The sequence below is a fragment of the Leucoraja erinacea genome, chromosome 19, assembly GCF_028641065.1.
Source record: "Leucoraja erinacea ecotype New England chromosome 19, Leri_hhj_1, whole genome shotgun sequence".
Lineage (NCBI taxonomy): Eukaryota > Metazoa > Chordata > Chondrichthyes > Rajiformes > Rajidae > Leucoraja > Leucoraja erinaceus.
In genome coordinates, this window is record NC_073395.1 from 38,082,028 (window position 1) to 38,099,256 (window position 17,229).

General features: G+C 43.9%; 1 protein-coding gene across 1 annotated transcript in view; it reads right to left on the bottom strand.

Moving 5' to 3' along the window:
* cftr (CF transmembrane conductance regulator) overlaps positions 1-17,229 on the bottom strand; it is a 143,693-nt gene that overhangs the window by 97,919 nt on the left and 28,545 nt on the right. Inside the window, exons 3-4 of the mRNA XM_055650852.1 lie at positions 8,318-8,429; positions 2,575-2,790 (exon numbers count right to left, since the gene is read on the bottom strand). Coding sequence (XP_055506827.1) covers positions 2,575-2,790; positions 8,318-8,429 — 328 coding nt within the window. The remainder of the gene's footprint in view (positions 1-2,574; positions 2,791-8,317; positions 8,430-17,229) is intronic.

The window sequence follows — 17,229 nt, forward strand, 5'->3', positions numbered from 1 at the left end:
CTGAATGAAACAATACTGTCTTTTCCAGGACTTGTTTATTCCGAGTGACGAATTGCTCCTTGAAATAATGCTCTACTTAATATTATACTTGTCCTCATTAAGGTTTTCTTGCTCTGTGCAAAGTAAAACTATTTATCAAGGTCCACGTTATACATTTCCTATAGATGCCAAAGCACCTCAATCGTATCGTTGTTTATTTTTCCGGTATCGTCCAGTTTACAAAATTGCTCCGCAAAATCTAATCCCCGACAAGGAAAACAAAGAACTGCAGATACTGCAGATTCAGTTAAAATTACCAGCAGTCAGACAGCATTTGTGGAGAGAGAAACAGAGTTTGCATTTCAAGTCAATGACCTTTTATCAGAACTGGAAAAAGTGAGAAATAAGCCTGTTTATTTTGGTTGCTGTGAGATGGAGGGGTGGAGAGGAAAGGAATGCCTGTGATTGAGTGAAGGCAAATCAGTACCAGCTTCAATACAAGTGTTAATTCAGTTCAGTTTCATCGAGGAACATGTCACTGTTTGGTAATGGTTCAAACTGACTGAGCAGTCCTAGAGAAAGGTAAAAGCACAGACTGCAGAGATGTTGGTGGGAGCTAACAAGTTTAAGTTGATATTGTGGTGGAACATGTTTGTTCACAGTTGAATACTGGATAAACAAATAAGTGCTGCATTCATGGTTTAGTTTAGTTTAGGTTTTATTTCGGGATGGAGTGCGGTAACAGGGGCTTCAGCCCACCGAAAACTGCGTTGACTAGCAATCCCCACACATTAACACTATCCTACAAACACTAGGGATCATTTTTTTTTACGCCAACTAACCTACAAACCTGGACGTCTTTTGAGTGTGGGAGGAAACCGAAGATCTCGGAGAAAACCCATGCGGTCATGGGGAGAACGTACAAACTCCGTACAGACTGCACCCGTAGTCGGGATCGAACATGGGTCTCTGACACTGTAAGGCAACAACTCTACTGCTGCGCCACCGTGTCACACGATTACCTGTTAAACGTGACTATCAAAAGTGGTATCAGGGAACAGGAATTTCTGTCAAAGTTCAACTCGTTTCTGAAGATGTAATTGCTAAGGAGCAATGAGTAAAATTAGAAAATCAGTGAATCAAAGTTAAAAACCTGGGATTAGTCTTGAATTGCTTCTATGGAGCAGAATGAATGCTGGTTACAACAGTATTTCAAGTGCTATAAAGTAGAAGAGTAAAGAAATTAAGTTGTATAATAATCTGAAATATGTTGATTATTGGTGTCGGTTCCAAAGGATATCACTGATGTTCATGGTCCCACTAAAACCCAGCCCAGTAACTTGGACACAGCACCATCACCACCTGCGGCTGAAAGATGCCTCTAGTTCTCCTCCATTTTATGTGGATTTCATGGACTTCATAACTTCTTTCTGTGCTATGAGATTCTACTTTTCTATAAAGTGTTTTAAAGTGCACAGTAGATGTGCAAACCATCAAAGTGTCAAAGTCACTTCTTGGCTCAAGTATTAGATGAGCACAGCTTTTCAAATAAATCGCCAATGGAAATAGCTGAGAGAATTCCATACTAATTGGCTACTTCCATTTCAAATCATCAGTCTTTAATGCCACTGTATTGCTGCCTTGATTGTAATGGCAAGTTACAGTAACTGAGGGAGAACCCATGGGCTCATGGTTAAAATGAGAAGCCCATGATAATATGCTTCTAAAGGACAGTGAAATTGCCAGCTCAACTCTCCCTGGAGGTTGCAGATGGAGATGCTGGAGTTAATTGTGGAAATCAGTGCATTAGAGCCAGTTTCTCTGTCAGAGGCACTGTTTTTAACATCCTACCTGTGTGCTGTGTGCTGTGTTCACTCACCGTCTCCTCTCTACCCAGTCTTTCCATGCCTTATGCTGCCCTGGAGTCAGGCGGTGGGGAGACAGGCCCTTCACCCAACCAGCCGCACCAACCATCAAGCATTCATTCATAAGAATCCTACACTCGCCCCACTCACTGCACGGTGGTGCTGCGGCAGTGTTCCTGCCTTATGGCGCTTGCAGCATCAGAAACCCTGGTTCGATCCCAGCTACGGGTGCCGTCTGTACGGTGTTTGTGCGATCTCCCCGGGATCTTCGGTTTCCTCCCACAGAACATCATTGTATTTAAATGGTCCCTAGTATGTGTAGGATAGTATTAATATGCAAGGATCATTGGTCAGCACGTACCCGGTGGGCTGAAGGGCCTGTTTCCGAGCTGTATCTCTAAACAAAACTAAAATAAAACCCCATTTTATTCTCACCACATTCCCTTCACACACCCCCCACTCCACCTCCCCCAGATTCGACCATTCTCCTCTACTCAAAGGACAAGCAATAGGGCCACAGGGAGAATGTACAAACACCACACATCAGCATCAGAGGTCAGGATCGAACCTGGGCCACTGGGGCTGTGAGCTCCATTGCTAACTCATTGCCATCTACTCAATGTCCTCACCCCACCACCCAACAGTATCCCAACCACTCATTTCCATCTTCCAAATGATGCCACTTAGGTTTCCTGATTGAAATTACATGTATATACTTTAATATAGTTACCTTTTTATAGATGAGGCTGAACAATGCTATTCTCATCTGCATCCCCAAGTGTTGGAGACCAAAAACCGCAGGATGTAGAAAGAGGGTCCTCACGACAAACAGGAGACAGAGACCTAATGCTAGGTAGTATGCTATTTCACGTTCATAGGTGTTCTTCTTATTAAATGATGCTATTATACGTCCGAGACAGAGAGGCTGCACAGCTTTAGTGAATTCCTGTTGAAATCAAGTGGAAATGGTGTTAATCATCATCATAATGTAATGGATCAACAGAGCTTTATTGTCATGTGTGCAATGCACAGTGAAATCATTTTTTGCATAGATCACACATGCACAAGCAGCACCATTTACAAATAGTCCAAAGTCCACGCACTCGATGTACTGGAGTGGCCCCCGTTCTAGTTAAGTCCCAGAGGAGTTGTATTTGTTTATGTGGCAACTATCAACATATCACATTTGTCAGATTATTAAAAAGCTAGGTTTTAACAGTTTGTATTTAGAAACACGTTCCCAGTTTGGCTCTAATATTCAGCTTTTCCAAATGCGATCTTTTTTCTTTCTAGTCGGTCAGGTCGGGGGAGTTCACCCCGCCACGGGTGCCATGTAATCCCGTGCTACCTGCTCCATGGTCAGATAGTTGGCGACTAAACCGTCTCCCCCACCTGGTTTGCCAGGTGAGGAGGGGGCTGTGGACCTAGAAATGTATCTATTTTCAAAGTACTTTTCAAGCCAGTAGTAACTTTTCAGAGTATCCACTAATGACTGGACACAGTATATATTCCATTAATTTAATTATGGATAATGGTAGGGAGATTATTGAATTAAATTAAAGAATCGCAGCAAGTTTATACATGGTGTATGGATTATTATAGAAAATAGATGTTAATGTACAGAGAAATCGTCTTCTGCACCATTCTCAAGAACAGAACCCTCGTGTGACCTGGGGATTGTCCGTACAATGGAGTTTGCATCAGAATACATCAGCAGAGCTGCTGCCTCCAATCAGGCTTGAGGTGAACCTGCCTGCTCGGGTCTAACCTGAGACCACAAGGACATTTGGGATTTGACAGGGTGGGGATTGAGAATGGGAGAGCGGGAGAGCGGGAGAGAGCGTTTTCCATGGTTCTGCAATCTAATTACGCAGCACACAAATCATGAGAGGAATAGATCGGGTAGATGCACAGAGTCTCTTGCCCAGGCTAGGTGAGTTGAGGACCAGAGGGCATAGGTTTAAGGTGAAGAGGGAAAAGATTTAATAGGAATCTGAGGGGTATCTTTTTGAATGAATAAGTTTATTGGCCAAGTATTCACATACAAGGAATTTGCCTTGGTGCTCCGCTCACAAGTGACAACATGACACACAGTGACAGTTAGGAATGACACATAAAACATTAAACATTAATAATAAAACATTATTGATTAAACATGTGAATTAAATAAAATACCAGAGCAAAAGAAGGCTACAGATTTTTTGTTATTGAGTAGAGCTATTACTCGTAGAAAAAAAGCTGTGTTTATGTCTGGCTGTGGCAGCTTTGACAGTCCGGAGTCGCCTTCCAGACGGAAGTGATTCAAAGAGTTTGTGGCCAGAGTGAGAGGGGTCAGAGATGATCTTACCCACTCGCTTCCTGGCCCTTGCAGTGTACAATTCATCAATGGCGGGAAGGTTGCAGCCAATAGCCTTCTCAGCTGATCGGACGATTCGCTGCAGCCTCCAGGTGTCGTGCTTGGTGGCCGAGCCAAATCATACCATGATGGAGAAGGTGAGGACAAACTCTCTACGATGGCCGTATAGAATTGGACCATCATTGCCTGTGGCAGATTGTTGTTCCTCAGCTGCCGCAGGAAGTACACCCCCTGTTGTGCCCTTTTGAATGAGGAGTCGATGGTGGCCCCCTATTTAAGGTCCTTGGAGATGATGGTTCCAAGGAACTTAAAAGACTCCACAGATCTGACTGTGGTGTTGTTGATGGTGAGTGGGGTGAGGGGAGGGGGAGCTCTCCTAAAGTCTACAATCAATTCCACTGTCTTAAGAGCTTTGAGCTCCAGGTTGTTGCGATGGCACCAGGCCGCCAGCTGTGACACTTCCTGTCTGTAGGCAGATTCCTCCCCATCCTGGATCAGTCCAATCAGGGTTGTGTTGTCCGCAAATTTGAGAAGCTTGACAGAGAAGTCTGTGGAGGTGCAGTCATTGGTGTAGAGAGAGTAGAGGAGAGGGGAGAGCACGCAGCCTTGCGGTGCTCCTATGCTGAGGGTCAGTGGGTCCGAGATGTACTTTCCCAGCCTCACATTCTGCTTCCTGTCTGTCATGAAGTTGGTGATCCACTGACAGAGGGGTTCAGGCACAGTCAACTTGGAAAGTTTGGAGTGTAGTAGCTCTGGCACAATGGTGTTGAATGCAGAGCTAAAATCAACAAAAAAAATTCCTGCATAGGTCCCCTGGCGGTCTGACGAATCTTATAGAATTTTCCGAGGATGTAACTAGTAGAGTGGATAAGGGAGAACCAGTGGATGTGTTATGTCTGGACTTCCAGAAGGCTTTCGACAAGGTCCCACATAAGAGATTAGTATGCAAACTTAAAGCACACGGTATTGGGGGTTCAGTATTGATGTGGACAGAGAACTGGCTGGCAGACAGGAAGCAAAGAGTAGGAGTAAATGGGTCCTTTTCAGAATGGCAGGCAGTGACTAGTGGAATACCGCAAGGCTCAGTGCTGGGACCCGAGCTATTTACAATATACATTAATGATCTGGATGAGGGAATTGAATGCAAGATCTCCAAGTTTGCGGATGACACAAAGCTGGGGGGCAGTGTTAACTGTGAGGAGGATGCTAGGAGGCTGCAAGATGATTTGGATAGGTTGGGTGAGTGGGCAAGTGGATGGCAGATGCAGTACAATGTGGAAAAATGTGAGGTTATCCACTTTGGTGGCAAAAACAGGCAAGCAGACTCTGGCGTAGAATGGTGGCCGATTAGGAAAAGGGGAGATGCAACGAGGCCTGGGTGTCATGGTACACCAGTAATTGAAAGTAGGCATGCAGGTGCAGCAGGCAGTGAAGAAAGCGAATGGTATGTTAGCATTCATAGCAAAAGCATTTGAGTATAGGAGCAGGGAGGTTCTACTGCAGTCGTACAGGGTCTTGGTGAGACCACACCTGGAGTATTGTGTACAGTTTTGGTCTCCTAATCTGAGGAAACACATTCTTGCCATAGAGGGAGTACAGGGAAGGTTCACCAGTAGCTCTTTCTTCCCAATAACCCTTTCTGGCTTAAGCCCTCCCTTCACCACCTCCAGTTTAAATTCCATTTGGATATATTTGGGAGGACCAAGAAACCAAGAAACCCACCAGACTGATTCCTGGGATGGCAGGACTTTCATATGAAGAGAGACTGGATAGACTCGGCTTGTACACGCTAGAATTTAGAAGATTGAGGGGGGATCTTATAGAAACTTACAAAATTCTTAAGGGGTTGCACAGGCTAGATGCAGGAAGATTATTCCTGATGTTGGGGAAGTCCAGAACGAGGGGTCACAGTTTAAGGATAAAAGGGAAGTCTTTTAGGGCCGAGATGAGAAAATCATTTTTTACACAGAGAGTGGTGAATCTGTGGAATTCTCTGCCACAGAAGGTAGTTGAGGCCAGTTCATTGGTTAGATTTAAGAGGGAGTTAGATGTGGCCCTTGTGGCTAAAGGGATCAGGGGGTATGGAGAGAAGGCAGGTATGGGATATTGATTTGGATGATCAGCCATGATCGTATCGAATGGCGGTGCAGGCTCGAAGGCCCGAATGGCCTACTCCTGCACCTATTTTCTATGTTTCTATGTTTCTCTGTTTCTATGTTTCTATATGCCAGTATCCATTCATCTGCACCATGTGTGTAATGCTGCTAAACTTCTTGTGGCGATATGTCCAAGTCATTAGGGTTTGATTTCTAATGGACACCTCATTTGCTAGCTGACACAGTGTTCTGTTGTAGAGGATCTTTCTCCTCCTCCCATGCTTGTTGACAAAGTCCTCTAAAGCTGCTGAGATAATTGGAGTACCTACATGCCCATGTTCTGACATGACCTTTGCCAAGCTGCCAAGGTGTGGTTTGGCTCCCAGCACTTGTTCCTGCCACATAGCACCTCCTTTACACAGAGAGTGGTGAAAGGTCCAGCTGGCTTTAATCAGTATTGGTACGTATAACCTGCTTCTGGCCATTCATAAAATGAAACCCAGCAATTACTTGTTAAGGCACGTACTGTGCGTTGGCCACTGCAATCACGATAAGGATGCCGTGGTACTAATTTGATAGCTGTCTGAACTTTTTTCAAATATAAGGTAATCATGTATTGCAGTCACAGAACCTGCTTTTGAGAAATAGCCAATTTAGACTACAACCACGTTATTTTTTGGAACAGTTGTCTATTATAGCACCAATTAAATCTATTTTTTTGTCATCACAGTTTTTATCTCTTTCTCTCCTCAAACTTTTGTTAATGCACTTCAGTAAGAGAAATCAAAATGCAGATTATTTTCAAATGAAGCAAGACTGCAAATCGGTGACGTTCAGGAAGATCTAACTTCATGAATCAAGAAAAGCAAGCAGGCAGCTCCAACAAATAGTAAAGAAGGCATGTGACATTTTGGCCTGTATTGCAATGAGGTTGGGGACTAACCACAAGGACGTTGGCAAGGCCACACCTGAAATACTGTGCCCAGTTTTGATCGCCTTCACTAAAAAAAAAGATATGATAGCATTGAAGGCAGTCCAAAGGACGTTCGCCAGGCTAATTCCCGGGATGGGAGAGTTGTTCAATGAAGAATAGTTTGCCTTTTACCCGGAGAAGGGGAAGGGGAATCAAGATGTAAGTTTAAGGTGAGCGAAGAAAAGTTTAATCGGAACCTGAGGGGCAACTTCTTTGCACAAAGGGTGGTGGGTATATGGAATGTGCTGCCAGAGCAGGTAGTTGAGACAAGTGCTGTGACAAGAGTTAAAATACATTTGGACAGGTATATAGATAGGAACAGTTTAGATGCATCTGAGCCAAACACAGGTGGGCTTGACTAGTGGAGATAGGGCTTCTTGGTTGGCATGGGCAAGTTGGGCCAAAGGGCCTGTTTCCATGCGGTATGACTGTATGACTCTAAGAGAGACTAGATAGTTTGAGTCTCTATCCCTTGGACGAATGAAGTTGACTTTATACAAACATACAAGATTCTAAGGAGGCTTGACAGGGTAGATGTTGAAATGTTCTAATTAGTGGGCAAAATACAAACAATAACTAAATAATAAGGAGCCAGTCATTTAAAACTGAGATGTGTAGAAAAGTCATCTCTCAGAGGGTGGTGAATCTCTGGAATTCTCTGCCCTGATTGTGATGTAGGCTAGATTATTGGATATATTAAAGGATTCGTTAAACAAATTAATGGCCATTGTGGAACTGGCCCCAAAGGGGAGTTGAGGCCAGCACAGATCAGTTTTGATCGTAATGAATGGCAGAGCAGGTTTGAGGTACCTGGTAACCTATTCCTGTTTTCTTGTGTTCTTGCATTCTGCTATGAGGGTTCAACCTGAAGCTATATGTACAGATATGACATGCTGGCTAGCTTACTCTATTAATAAAATCACTTGTTTTAAATGTTAAGATAACGCAAATGATTTACATAAAATCACAAAATACATTTGCTCTAGTACCAAAATATTTAACACTTCATTGAGTAACTTGATAGAAACCGTATTAAACATAATCTCACCACAAAGTACAGCAGAATTCCATAAGATAAAAATCTCCAGAAAAAGCATCGACGAAGTGCATTGACCAGTTTGGGATTTTTCTTTGATGTTGCCAACTCTCTGTCCCATTCTCTGCAAGTGAATAAAAACAAGTCGATTAGTCACACGTAAATGTCCTTAAAGGAACAGTGGGGATCTCAGGAATATTTTGTTCCACATCAGCATAGTCAAGGAGATTTGGCAAAGGTAGACAATTAGATAAAGAAAAATGCAGGAGGAGATAATGGAGATGTAACTCTGGTAAACATTATAAGTGAATGAAAGTTCACATTCCAACTGAGCCACATTTTTGGCAGACTACCACCCACCCCCCCAAACTATATATCATTCTGTTGGGGTTTAATTATTTAAAAGGTCATGTTCCATGCTTAGTTACAATACTGCCAAGAGTCTCAAGCACACCAGCACAAATAACAACCAAACCAAAGTGGGTGGAATTTTCCCAGCCCCTTTTGGAAGGAGAAGTGAGAACAAACCAAAACCTAGATGATTGGAAAATGTACGGTTGTTTACTACCGGAACATTGACTCCATTAAAGGCGAGCACTTCTTTTTAATATCAGAGGTTATTGATATTTTAAGGAAGAAATTCAAATTTCCGTACGTAATGGATAGTACTGTGTTGTACTATCAGTGTACTTAGATCAATCGTGGAAGCAAATATTCAGAACGGAGAACCATCGCAAGCCACTATAATAGTAAGATTAAACGAGAACTTACCAGTTTGAAGTTTGATCTTTATTTTATGAGGAGTTACGATGAGGGATTACGTGAAGACCCTGCCAGCACGCATGCGCCACATTCTTCAAAACAGCGGTGTGGAATCACAGGAATAGTAATTGAAATAAACATAGTAAGATAAGAAGATAATATAAGACCTTTATAATAGAGGGTGGGAACGGAGGGCACGTAATCCCTCATCGTAACGCCTCATAAAATAAAGATCAAACTTCAAACTGGTAAATTCTCGTTTAATCTTAGTATTTTACTTCGGAGTCACATGAGTGACTACGTGAAGATTTTAAAGATCTGTGATTTCAAGTCGTGGAACAATCAATGCTTTACTCACTGCCGAAGTCATCCAAGGAAGGAAGTATGTTATTGTTATTAAACATTAATCAATTTTTTTAAACAATAACGATATTTATTTTTTAAACAAAGAAAATAATGCTCCCTCGGGCTAAATTATATATTTGCAGAACTTAAATTCTTTCTGCAAACATTGCAGGTTTGGCGATCGGCTTGTTATAAAATATTTGGAAAGTCCTTTCCGTAGACCATCCTGCTGTTGCCAGAATATGGTCCATTGGTACCTCCATATTGCTGGCCGCCGATGTTGATGCTGCCCTGGTGGAGTGAGATTTCAAAATGTCAGTATCCACCCCAGCAGCCCCCTGAACCTGTCTGAGCCATCTTGAAATGGTCTGTACTGACACCCGACCATGAGGCTGTTTGAAGCTAACCCATAATGCCATTTCGCTTCCTCTTAAGGCTTTTGTTGTCCTAAGATAAAGCAGTAGATGTGACATGACACACAAACGGGGGTCAGGTGGGTATGCCCGGAATTCCAAAGTCAGTCCCGAAGTTCCCGGTCTACTCTGTTTGACCAGCTCCAAGATTCTGAATGGTATCTTGTCAGTTGATGTTGCCATGTTGTCCAGTCTTAATTTGTATAGGGACTGGGCCCTTTGGGCTGAGACCAAGACCATCAGCATGACGGTTTTTAGAGTGAGCTGTTCCAGGGACAGGGACTTGGCTGGTGACCAACCCTTTAGTAATGTCAGGACGACACTGATGTCCCAGATCTGGATATACCTTGGTCTGGGGGGATTGGTGTTATAGATACCCCTCATTAGTTTGGCAACCAGAGGGTGAGATCCTATGGACTGCTGTCCTGGTGCCTGCCCTAAATACGCTGACAGAGCACTCCTAGCGCTGTTAATTGTGCTGTAACTCAGTCCTTCATCGAAGTGAAGGCTGGATAGGAACTCCAGGACGTTGGTAATTGTAGCTGATCTGTATGCTACCCCAGTCCTCGAGCAGTACGCTTCCCACTTCCGAATCGAAATGGATCTCCGGGACTGCAATCACTGCCGAACCGCCACTGGACCATCCCCGTCCCCACCCAAGTGCCCCCCCTCCCCCCATAACCAGGGGTGGCCAGAGCCGTCGGGAGTCAGATGGGCGCAGCCAGCGCGGTGAAACAGAGCTAACTCCACGGCTCTGGACCGGTGTCCCGTCAGTCCAGGCAGGGCTGTAGGTTAACCCGGCGAGACAGGCAGAGTTGAGCTGGATTTAGCACTGCTGCTCCGCGCTGGCCATAGCCTGGGCCTTCATTCCCGTAATTACTGTCCACAGGGCCCACGGCTGAACCCTCCGAAGCCGTGTGTGTGTGTGTGTGTGAGTGTGAGTGTGTGTGTGTGTGTGTGTGTGTGTGAGTGTGTGTGTGTGTGTGTGTGTGTGTGTGTGTGTGCGCGCGTGCGTGTGCTAGCGCGTGTGGCTGCCAAGAAATTGTGTGTGTCCCCCAGTCCCCATCTATGTTTTGATAGCGATTTCCACGCCTGTAAATGAGCAATATAAATGGAACAAAGCATCAATTAAATTCTTTTGTGACTTTTTGGCGCCAGGCAAAGTCCAAAAACCAACATTGTTGGCTACAAAGCTAACAAGATTTTTCAATGTTTCAATCTTGAGAAGCACTTTTAGTACTTTTTCTAAAAAGATAAATATATGTGTTCATAGTATAGATATGAATTAAAAAATTACAAATTGCAAAAAAAAGGATACTCAACAATTTTAAATGTAAAAGCATTCAAAAATAGACAATAATTAAAGAAACTATCTTATTTTTATCCTATAATCATCTAGAATAGACACACAGATTTTGCATTGTGTTTAGCTTGGAACAGGATCAGTGAGTAGGTTCCCCAGTGCACATGATGCCAGCTGATCTCGCTAAACCTCTACTCTACTGTCGAGACTCAGGGAAATCCAGGCTTAAATGGAATACTCAGGAAAAGTCAGATTTTTAAATCTACATCATTAGATTTGTTTTATTTTCCCAGTGAACTACTTCTCCTGCTACATCACATATAGCTGACAGTCAACTTGTTATGAAGAACTGTAGTACTTCCTCCAAATTTAATCTGAGAAGATCTATCACTTCACTTATCCATTAACTTTATTGTACCAGTCTCTGTTTCATGTCTTGCTCAATTCAATTCTTCGTTTTCAATAATAAAGTTAGTTCTGTACAAAACTGTTGCTAAACTGGGCTAGTGCCATGTGTGCAATAAACTTTTTTCAAACTTAAAAAGACTTCCAATTAAAAAAAAAAATCCATGTAATTTATATTTCTTGGCTCATGTGGGTGTCTGGGTCTGGGGAATGGGTGTCATGGTACACCAGTCATTGAAAGTAGGCATGCAGGTGCAGCAGGCAGTGAAGAAAGCAAATGGTATGTTAGCATTCATAGCAAAAGGATTTGAGTATAGGAGCAGGGAGGTTCTATTGCAGTTGTACAGGGTCTTGGTGAGAGCACACCTGGAGTATTGCGTACAGTTTTGGTCTCCTAATCTGAGGAAAGACATTCTTGCCATAGAGGGCGTACAGAGAAGGTTCACCAGACTGATTCCTGGGATGGCAGGACTTTCATATGAAGAAAGATTGGATAGACTCGGCTTGTACTCGTTAGAATTTAGAAGATTGAGGGGGAATCTTATAGAAACATTCAAAATTCTTAAGGGGTTGGACAGGCTAGATGTAGGAAGATTGTTCCCGATGTTGGGGAAGTCCAGAACAAGGGGTCACAGTTTAAGGATAAGGGGGAAATCTTTTACAGTTTTTCAAGGATAGAGGGGAAATCTCTTTCTCTGACCGAAAGTGAGAAAATACATTTTCCCGTCACGTCCCAGAGATTGTTGAATCTCTTCTCTCTTTCTATTTTTTTGAATTCTCTGCACAGAAGGTACTGACACAAAACTGCATTTCGAGACCATACTTGTATTGTGCGATACATTAAAGTTTTGAAGATATTTAGAGGTGTTTAGATGTGGCCCTTGTGGCTAAAGGGATCAGGGGTTATGGAGAGAAGGCAGGTACAGGATACCAAGTTGGATGATCAGCCATGATCATATTGAATGGCGGTGCAGGCTCGAAGGGCCGAATGGCCTACTCCTGCACCTATTTTCTATGCTTCTATGTTTCTATGTATGGTCATGCAGTATATTAGAATAGGTCCAGCTGTGAATTTTATTTAAATGAAAATCAGAAATTCAGTTTCACTTTTCACAGATGCTGCCTGACCTGCTGAGCATTCTGCTGTTGTCATGGCAAATGAATTATATTTATGTCTACTCATAGAGTCATACAGCGTGAAAACAGGCCCTTCAGCCCAACTTGCCCATAATCGCTAACATGTCCCAGCTACACTAGTCTCACCTGCCAGCGTTTGGTCCATATCCCTCCAAACCTGTCCTATCCATGTACCTGTCTAACCGTTTCTTAAACATTGGGATAGTCCCAGCCTCAACTACGTCCTCTGGCAGCTTGTTCCACACACCCACCACCCTTTGGACAGCACTGTGCAATCACCATTTTGTGTGACCCAGCTGTCTAATCAAGTAATTTTAAACTAAATTTCACTATGACTAGTTCCAATGGATCTTGAGGGAAGTAAATTAATGCCTCACGGTGATTGTGTGTCAATGATAGAGACCAAAAGCCTTATGGAAGTTTCTTCTGTAGTTTTGTTAGTCATTCAATGTGAATGTCCAGCACTATATATATATGTATTGCTTTAGTTTTTATGTATTTAAAATTTATATATGCATATTTTCAAAGACTTCTTTAAATTCACAAAATTCTTATATGTTCTCAAAATGTTCCAACCTGCTGATTCATTCTCCACTGACCAATTTTTAATATAAATCAGTTAAGCCATCCACTGAAATAATTTGTGAAAACTTCCTCCCAAGGAAAGACTTTTGAATCACTTGTTACTCATTGCATAACCTTTTGTCCACCTCGATCACAAAAAGTAGTCTATCATCAAAATCCAATAAAATATATTTTTATAACTTCAAATAAAAAAGTTTAGTTCAGTTTAGCCTAGATATATAGCGTGGAAACAGGCCCTTCTGCCCACCGAGTCCGTGCCGACCAGCAATCTCCGTACATTAGCACCATCCAACACACACTAGGGACAATTTTACAATTGTACCAAGCCAATTAACCTATAAGCCTGTACATCTTTGGATTGTGCAAAAACCCACGTGGTCACGGGGAGAACATACAAACTCCATGCAGACAGCACACATGGTCAGAATCGAAACCGGCTCGCTGGCGCTGAAAGGCAACAACTCTACTGCTGCGCCACCGTGCCGTAAGACACGAGGAAAAATCTCACAGTATCATCCACAGTTCTGAGTTTATTATTAGTGAGTCTACGTATTTGCCGTCATATTTAATGATATTGTATTGTATTATATTCAAATTTATTGTTATTGTCTCAATTTGAGACAACGAAATGAATTTCCCTTACAGGCAGTATCATAAAAAAAAATCACAAAAAAATAAAATAAATAATAAATAAATAATAAAACATATTAAAAATAAAATTGAAATTGAATTAAAAAAAAGCACAAACACAGAAAGTCCACGGCACAACATAACATAAATGGCACCAAGGTGAGGATGGCACCATAGTCCAGCCAGCCTCCCTTCCGTGTTCATCCGTGGTCGGGGCCTTCCGAGCACCCGCAGTCGCCGCCCCGGGCGGCCCGATGTTCAGGCCCTCACGCCGGGCTGGTGGAACGCCGACGCCGAACCCCGACGGTGAGCATCCTCCTCCTCCAGACGGTGACCCCCGGTAAGGCATCAGCAGCCCCGCGATGTTTCAGCGCTGTCCCGCCGCTGCTGGAGCTCCGGTCGATCCCGGCAGGAAAGGCCGCGCCAATCCAGGTAGGTAGGCCGCTGTGGGGGGGGGGGGGGGCGAGGACGCGACTCGAATAATAGTCGCGTCCTCACCAGGAAGCGGCTGAAGGACGGTATCCCCCGCACCGTGCCCTCTTCCCCCACATAAAAACACCAAAAAAACACAAAAAAACACACTTTTACATAACTAAATAAACAAAAAAACAAAAAGCTACCGGGCTGTAGGTGGAGGCTGCTGGCACCAGCGCCACCGGAAGTACAATACAGGAGGAAGAAGATTCGGAGGTTGGAACGTTTAAGAGAGGAAGACTATAGACAAGGTACTGGTACATCAGGAGGTCAACCCTCCCATCAGAAGTAACCAATGAAGTACAAATGACATGGGAGGGGATTTAAAAGCAATAGCAACTACATTTCAGAACAACTGCATTTTTCGAATGTTAACATAGTAAACGTCCCAGCTCCAGGCTTGGAATCGCCATTTGAAATAAATAGGGATTCTGAAACTGTGCCAGATCTGTCTGTGCGAGATCAGAAACATAGAAACATAGAAAATAGGTGCAGGAGTCGGCCATTCGGCCCTTCGAGCCTGCACCACTATTCAATATGATCATGGTTGATCATCCAAAATCAGTACCTCATTCCTGCTTTCTCCCCATATACCATGATTCTGTTAGGCCTAAGGGCTAAATCTAACTCTCTCTAGAAAACATTCAGTGAATTGGCCTCCACTGTCTTCTGTGGCAAATTCCACAGATTCACAATTATATGGGTGAAGAAATTTTTTCTCATCTCAGACCTAAATGGACTACCCTTTATTCTTAAACTGTGACCCCTGTTTCTGGACTCCCCCAACATCGGGAACATTTTTCCTGCATCTAGCCTGTCCAATCCTTGAAGAATTTTATATGTTTCTATAAGAATCCCTCTCATCCTTCTAAATTCCAGTGAATACAAGCCCAGTTGACCAATTCTTTCATCATATGTCAGTCCCGCCATCACGGGAATTAACCTGGTGAACATATGTTGCACTCCCTCAATAGCAATAATGTCCTTCCTCAAATTAGTAGGCCAAAATTGCATACAATTCTTCAGGTGCAGTCTCACTAGGGCCCTATACAACTGCACTAGGACCTCCTTGCTCCTAAACTCAAATCCTCTCACAATGAAGGCCAACATGCCATTAGCTTTCTTCACTGCTTACTTTCAGTGACTGATGTACAAGGACACCTCATCGCAGCTCGCACTGCCACCCACTGTCATCCACAAACTTGGTGATGTCACATTTAATTCCCTCACCTAAATCGTTAATATATATTGTAAATAACTGGGGTCCCAGCACTGAGCCTTGCGGCACCCCACTAGTCACTGCCTGCCATTCTGAAAATAACCCGTTAATTCCCACTCTTTGCTTCCTGTCTGCCAACCAGTTCTCTATCCATGTCAATACCCTACCCCCAATACCATGTGCTCTAATTTTGCAAACTAATCTCTTGTGTGGGACCTTGTCAAAGGCTTTTTAAAAGTCCAGATACAGCACATCCTCTGGCTCTCCCTTATCCATTCTCTCTGTTACATCCTCAATAAATTCTGGAAGATTAGATTTCCCTTTCACAAATCCATGCTGACTTTGACCGATCCTGTCACTGCTTTCCAAATGCGCTGCTATAACATCTTTAACAATCGACTGAAGCATCTTCCCACTGCCGATGTAAGGCTAACTGGTCTATAATTCCCGTTTTCTCTCTCCCTCCTTTCTTAAAAAGTAGGGTCACATAGTTCTTGTCTTGATGTTTGTCTCCATGAGCTTGATGTTTTGCCACCAAATGTTTCATGGCACGTGACTAATTGAACATGGCCCCTTTCTGCCCCAGCAGAGTAATAATTAAAAATCTCCACTTGGTGGCACAATAGCGCTGTTCTAGATTAATGGCGGATACTTCGGTACATGCCAGCAAAGCAGGAAAGAAATGAAAGTGTCACCTTGACACCAGGCCTGAACCGATGCAGCAAAGCTAAAGGCATCTAAAGATGCTAAGGTTTCATGCAGATGACAGCAGGCATGGAACTCGCTATCAAAATATGGAGGGGACAGGGGGATACAATTCTTTGGCTGCCGCGCACGCACGAGGCTTCAGAGGCTCAATCCAGCGCTAAATGCAGCTCAACTCTGCCTGTCTAGCCGGGTTAACCTATAAGCCCTGACTGGACTGACGGGATAACAGTGCTGCTTCTCCGCGCTGGCTATATTTCCCGCGCCGGGGGGGGGCACTCGGGACAGTGCCGGAGCTCCGGGATCGATCCTGGCTGTGGATGAAGTGCAGGTCTGTGCCACGTCTCCCTCCTCCATTCACCGCACTCTATCCTCAGTCCCACCCCCCCACTCCTCCCTCCTCCAATCATCGTGATGAATCATCATGTCCCGCCCCCGTTGCCTGCTGACTGATGTCTCTCTCGTCCAATCAGCACCCTCGATCAGCAGTCCCACCACCATCTGTCTCGGAGATTTTAAAATCCGGATGACAAAAACTTGGGGGGGGGGGGGGTGACCCCCACCTCTCAATACATGAGGGGGGGGGACGTGTACCCTCTGCCCCCCCCCCCCCCCCCCCCCCCTACCCCGGGTTTTCCGCCCCCTGGATGACAGAGAGAAACAGAGAACTAGAGGTATGGGAAGATAGACACAAATTGCTGGAGTAACTCAGTGGGACAGACAGCATCTCTGGATAGAAGGAATGGGTGACATTTCGGGTCAAGACCCTTCTTCAGACTGAGAGTCAGGGAAGAGGGAAAAGAGAGATATGGAAGGATAAGGTGTGAAAACGACAGGTCAAAGGGGTCGAAGGTCAAGGAAACTGTAGAATAGATCATTGTTAGCTGGGGGAAGCTGACAACGAGGCAGATAAAGGAATATTTCATCAGGAGGGCAGTCAAACAGT